The following is a 6,005-nucleotide window of genomic DNA, read 5'->3' as shown; positions in this document are numbered from 1 at the left end:
GCACATGGCCTGCTAGTGCTAGCTATTATCTTGGAGTTGGACGCTTTGAACGACAAGCAATAACAGGGGGCCACAATCCCCCCTAGTGATCTAATAGCATCAGAGCCGGTTCAGTTCTATACCGAATGGGACAGGTTTCCCGCAGGCAAATCATGTAGCCACACAATTAAAGCCGAGAACTCGACTTGTAAAGAGCTCATTGAACTTGTCTGGTTGGAGGAAATAGTTAACATGAACTTGTCTGGTAGGAGTAATTAGTGCACGTCACCTTGTGTTGAGACGTTGTAAGTTCAAATCCCAACGGTATACCATGGTTGTATAACTGGTGGGGGTCTGCCTAACCCTAGCTTGCCTATGAAAAAAATAAATAAATAAATTTGGCAAGCCAAACAGGAATGATAAGTGCTCCGCCAAACCCAGCTCATATAAGCCTCCGTTAACTGGTAATCAATATATTTTACATCATAAACTACGAATAGTTGAACTGAAGGGTTGCAAGCGATAAGTTTTAGAATTTCAAGCCTTGCCGTTAAAATCTTTGAAATAACCTATTTATTTTGTAAATGATGCAATCGGAGCTTAGGTCATAAGGTTAATAGTAAAAAATATACTATCTTTAATTTTGAAAAGATGCTTTTCTTTTCAAAGCAAGCTAGCTCGAGCTAGGCTCCCCGTAAGCCGGAGTCTGGTTCGGCTCGTTTACCAACCCTATTCCTACAAAGAGAGAGAGAGAGAGAGAGAGAGAGAGAGAGAGAGAGAGAGAAACAAACTCCATTAACGTATCATGTTGGTGAGCAGCTCTTACATACAGCAGCCTGGAAAAAAAAAAGAAAAAAAACTAAGGTTTTGGCTTCTTGAAGAAAAACAACACACTGGTTGTCATGGCAGACCCAAACAAATTTGCCGCCATCACCAAAGCCACCCACAAGAGAAAAAAGATGGAAATGATCACCAAGGCCACCACACGAGTTGCAAACCCACCACACGAGAAGTACCAACCTAAACTTGACCCACCATGGAGACATAGCCACCATGAGAACAACCAAACACCCCCATGAACACAACACAGACACTCCAAAGACTTGACATGATAGACCAGATTAAGAGGCATGGCCCAAACACCAGCAGCACAATGACTGTGCCAACTGAGTGCAAAACCCACAAGAACTAGAAGGAAAAAAACTCTTAACCATTCAAAGAGAAAACATGGTGATTCTTCACGAGAGAAACTCTGTCCAAAGCAGCAACCAATCTACATGGTTGCCTAATGGCGAACGGGCTAATGAATAACCCGCAAAAACAGATGGAACAGAGAGCCCTCGGAAAACAACCAAGTTTTCCTTTTATCTCCCACTACCTTCTTCCTCTTCTTCTTTCTTCTACTACTCTACTGAACAAGGCCCATTAGAGAAGACACGAAACAAATGAACCCAAAAAGAGAACACAGAACTAAAAGCTACCCAAGGTGGAGAAGGAGACGTAGACAATCTGTCTCAAGAGTTACTTCAACCGGATATATGTTTTCTCCAGCCACCCTCTTTCTCCATCCATTTCCTCCAGATCACGAGAGGATGTCACACCTCCACATCCGCTCCCCAAGCCAACCAACTGCTGTATTGCTGATCGAGTTGCAGTGCTGAAGGTTCAAGCCCACCAGAGAACCACTCAGGTTCCCCAACACCGGCAAGCTCTTATCCGACAACAGCGAGCAGCCGGAAAGCGAGAGGATCTGCAGATCCGGCAGCCCCTTCACGCACAAGGGGAGGGAAACAATACCATGATCGGTGATCGAGCACCCCGACATGTCCAGGTCCTGCAGCAAAGGGCAGTTGACTAGGATGGCCTTCAAGCTCTCATCCGACAACCTCCTGCAACCACCAAGGTTCAAGAGCTGCAGGCTCCTGCCATGAAGCATAGCCAGACGAGTAACGGCATTATCAGTCAGGTTTGCACACCCATTGAGATTCACCTTCGCAAGACCAACTTGGCAGCTCTCTATCAGAGACAAAACACCAGAGTCGGCAATGTCGTTGAGTCCGCTGAAATCCACCTGTTGCAACCGAGGGCAAACCTTGCATACAACAGCTAGGCCCTGGCTACCAAAACCAGGGCAATCCTGGATGGTGAGTGATCGCAGCGAAATGCAAGAAGGCAGGGGAAAGAAGCCCACATTTTGATCCTTGAAGCCCATGCATTTGACCAGACTAAGTGTCTTCAGCTTCGCCTTGCAGTTGCAGAAAGAGGCCAAGATACCAGCCTGAGTGATCCGGTTGCATTCTTCCAACTGCAAATTCTCCAGCATCACCGCCGCTCTGGCAAACGCTGTCAACCCGTTATCAGACACGAAGTAGCACCTTTGCAAGCAAAGATGTTTCAAAACAGGGCAGCCAACTCCGATGGCTTCAAGACCCATGTCTGTGATCCCCTTGCAGGACGATACAATGAGGGTCTTCAGCTTCTTCAGACCATGGGCAGTGCCGAGGGCCCAGAACCCGCGCTCGCCTATGTTTTGAAGGCCCCCGAAGGACAATTCAGTCACCGATTTACCGTAGTGACCGATCACTGCAAAAGAAGCATCGGAAATATTCACTCCCTGAAGCTTGATCTTTGTAAGGTTCGCAGCAAAGACAACCAGACCAGCCACACCTTGATCACCAACGAGCGGGCAATCCTTGATGCTGATGGACTGAAGGTTCACGCATGACTGGCCGAGAGCCTGCATAGCCTTGTTACCGATGCGCGGGCAAGACTCCAAGGTTAGCGACGACAGATTCGGGCACTTCTCCGCGATCGCAAGCAATCCCTTGTCCGTGATCATCGGGCAACGAGATAGATCAAGCTTCTCCAACTGATGACACCCCTCGGCGATTTCACAGAGCGCTTTGTCACTGATGGTGGAGATATTCCAGATGGAGAGAGCCTTGAGCGAGGGGCACCCCCGAGCGATGGCGGTGAGACCAACATCCGTGACACTACGAGTTGCGTTGCTACCCCGTATCAGAAGCTTACCCAGACCACCGAGCTTGGCAGTGCCAATGGCAATGGCTGCAAGTCTAACATCAGTGGCCTTCTTACCTTCCAAGGACCGTGTAAGATATCCATCATTGCTTTCAATTTCCTCCTCTGCATCACCACCTTCGACATCCATCACCTCCGGATGGATGTTCGGGAGGTCTGCATCCTTGTTGGTTGCAGAACCCTCCTTTGTGGCATTTACAGAATTGCAATTGATGGGTTGCTGAACGATCTCAGACCTGAGGATGCTGCTCTGCAGCATGAGCCATCGCTTGGAAACGCAGGCGCAGGCGCTTCGGTCGCGGACGCTAGCCACCCTCGTGAAGATCTCAAAGAGGCATCCATCCGGGAGCATGTCGATCGAGGGGACGATCTTCCGTGCTGGTCGCTCTTCTTCTCTGAGGACGAAAGGGGCGCTGATCCGAGCCCGCTTCCGCTGCGGGCAGTAGACATCAACGCGAGACGATAGAGAAAGGATGAGGCTCGAATCCACGAGGTTCGAGCCAAAGGGCCCTGTTGGGCAGAAACCCTCATCACCTGTAGCCAAACAAAAACCAAATATGGAACTGGTTAAGCAGTTTGTCCTAAAATCCCAAAGACGTCGCAGAAACAGAAGACCCCAAAGAATGTAAACACGAACTCTACCAAAACTACAATAAATCATAACCCTAATGAATCCACGCTTTAAGGGAACCCATTCCTCCTCCAAGAGAAAGATGACCATAGGATTCACCATATAAAATACTGAACCCACAACATGCTGACAACCATCCTCTACTATAAGAATGATAGTTTGCTCTGTGAATTGTTAAAACCAAAACAATGTTAAAATTGCACGCGCCTTAAAACTCCCAAAAGAAAAAATCAAACTAAAGCTTGATACAAGACAGGAAGAGGGGGAGACAAAAAAAAAGGAAAAGGAAAGGAGCAAATATCGAAGTCACCAATTTGAAGTAAAGAGGAAGGCATGAAATGGAACATCTGGTTTCAGGGAAATCGAAAAAGAAGAACCAAGTCAAGAAGATTTAACCAAATAAAAAATCCCAACCATTTATTGGAAACAAGAACACCCAAAAAACCAAATTCAAATAACAAGATCTTAATAAAAAAAAATGAAAGAAAGAAAAACAATTTTTTAACCAACAAAAAAAAGAGAATAAGAAGAGAAGAGACAAGAAGGGAAAGCAAGGAAGAGATCACTTACCGTTATACTTGACGAGTGTAGGCATAACGGCGTCGTCAATTTCCTTAACACCACCAACACAGACTTCCCACGACCGCCAACAACAGAAACAAGCAGCAACAGGATCACAAAAACCTCTTCCAACAAGTACCCTCCAAACACCGAATGCATCAGAAGCTTCTTCTTCTTCTTCTTCCTCCTAGAAAGAGGGACAGAGGAGGACTGAGAAGATTGGTTTGAGGCTCATGGGACTTTGCCACACACCCTTAATCCAACACCACCCAAAGAATAAAAAGGAGAGGGAGGGAAGAAGGTTAGAGAAAAAACAAATTTTGGGTCAGTACCCTTGTGAGATCCTTCCCCTGTCCCCACCCCAAAAATATTGTGATAAATCTAATTTCTTATGATCATCTAGATTCTCTCTCTCTCTCTCTCTCTCTCATTATGAAACCCCACACTACAAATCCCGGCCCGTTCAATGCATCTTTCCCATAATAACCCACCTTTTCCGAACCTAATAAACACTCTTATTCCTCTCCTTTTTGCTCGATTTACACCTCTATCCCTATCTAGGAAACAAATTTACTCGAGAGATCATTCTACAAGCTTCTAGGTCCCACAGGATGCCGTGTTTATTTCTCACCTTTTCTTTTTTTCTGGAAAATTTTGACCCCAAATTCGCCAAACTTTGATTCGGTGGGAAAAAGGAATCCAGTTCAAAGCTACTAATCTAACTGCCTAAATGCTTAATCCCTTCTTGCCCAGGAACAGCCACATGCACTCTCACCTTATATTATTACCAATTTACTGCTTGTGTCTTGGAATAGTGCCATCCTTTTTCCTTCAATCTTATAGAATTGGCTGCTCTAACATGGAGCCTTTTCTTGGCTTTTCTTGAGGAAAGATGCTCTGATATGGAGGTCATTTGCTTACTGCTATCATATAGTAAACAGCTAGTAGTTAACCACTTTCAATCATCATATACAGATATTGTTTACATTCTCTTCAATAATCAACTCTTATTATCATCCCAACTGAATGCATCAAGCCGCATCTATTTCACAAAACTAACGTCTTTTGTACAGCAAAGTCACATGGACTCTGATTTTTTTTTTATCATATAACTCATTCGACGCTTTGAACTTTCATGTGTTTGTTTATTACTCCAAAGAACCTTTAACCCCATGTTCTAACACATTATGCAGTATCATTTGCAAACCACAGGGCCCCTCTTGTATTGGTCTAAAGCAGTTCATCTATAACTAATGCAAGCGTGCCCATAACACAAAAAAGCCAGTTCATAACCTCCATATTGTCCTGTTTGTTGGTTTTGCAGTAGGTAGCACCTGCTTCTCTACTCATCAATCCTTATATATCCATTTCAACATGCATAGATATAAATTGATTTTTTAAAATTTACTGAAGTTTTGTACAAGTTTATTTTTGGCCAATTTTCGAAATTAAGCGTGCTGACACTTAAAATCAGATTTAGATATGGTAGGCATTTAGCGACATGATAAAAAGGCCCCACAATCTTTGATGAGTCACTGGAGCCATCGTGCTCATATGACTCAGAATAAGACCCGTAACAGCCATGGCCATGTCTTATGTTATCGTTTCATCAAGATACTCTGGATCCATGTTCATTAAATTATTAGCTCAATGTTCATGTACCTTGAATGAACTGACTACCAACCATTGAACTTGGCGGCCAATCTAGAAGACTAGAACCGTGTGGGACATGCATTTCTTATAGAAGCATACAGTACTAAACAATCAGAAATTCAAATGAATTTAAAGTTGAAGA

The 6,005-nt window shown here is 44.5% G+C and overlaps 1 protein-coding gene across 1 annotated transcript; it reads right to left on the bottom strand.

Annotated features, from left to right (window-relative positions):
- Positions 1–757: 757 nt before the first annotated feature.
- Positions 758–4,462, bottom strand: LOC149828453 (EIN3-binding F-box protein 1-like). The gene is made up of 2 exons (XM_090016849.1): positions 4,220–4,462; positions 758–3,552 (listed from the first exon to the last, which is right to left on the bottom strand). Exons 1-2 carry the CDS (start codon positions 4,242–4,244, stop codon positions 1,562–1,564), a joined length of 2,016 nt encoding a protein of 671 aa, XP_089872975.1. The 5' UTR covers positions 4,245–4,462; the 3' UTR covers positions 758–1,561.
- Positions 4,463–6,005: the final 1,543 nt, after the last annotated feature.

Source organism: Nuphar pumila, chromosome 9 (genome assembly GCF_984573655.1).
Source record: "Nuphar pumila chromosome 9, dmNupPumi1.hap1.1, whole genome shotgun sequence".
Lineage (NCBI taxonomy): Eukaryota > Viridiplantae > Streptophyta > Magnoliopsida > Nymphaeales > Nymphaeaceae > Nuphar > Nuphar pumila.
This window is presented reverse-complemented; position numbering and strand designations above follow the sequence as displayed.

Excerpts from the sequence above, each read along its gene's own strand:
- LOC149828453 (XM_090016849.1), bottom strand. The coding sequence starts at position 4,244 with ATGCCTACACTCGTCAAGTATAACG. Across the intron at positions 3,553-4,219 it reads TACACTCGTCAAGTATAACG|GTGATGAGGGTTTCTGCCCA; the intron begins GTAAGTGATCTC and ends GTTTGGCTACAG.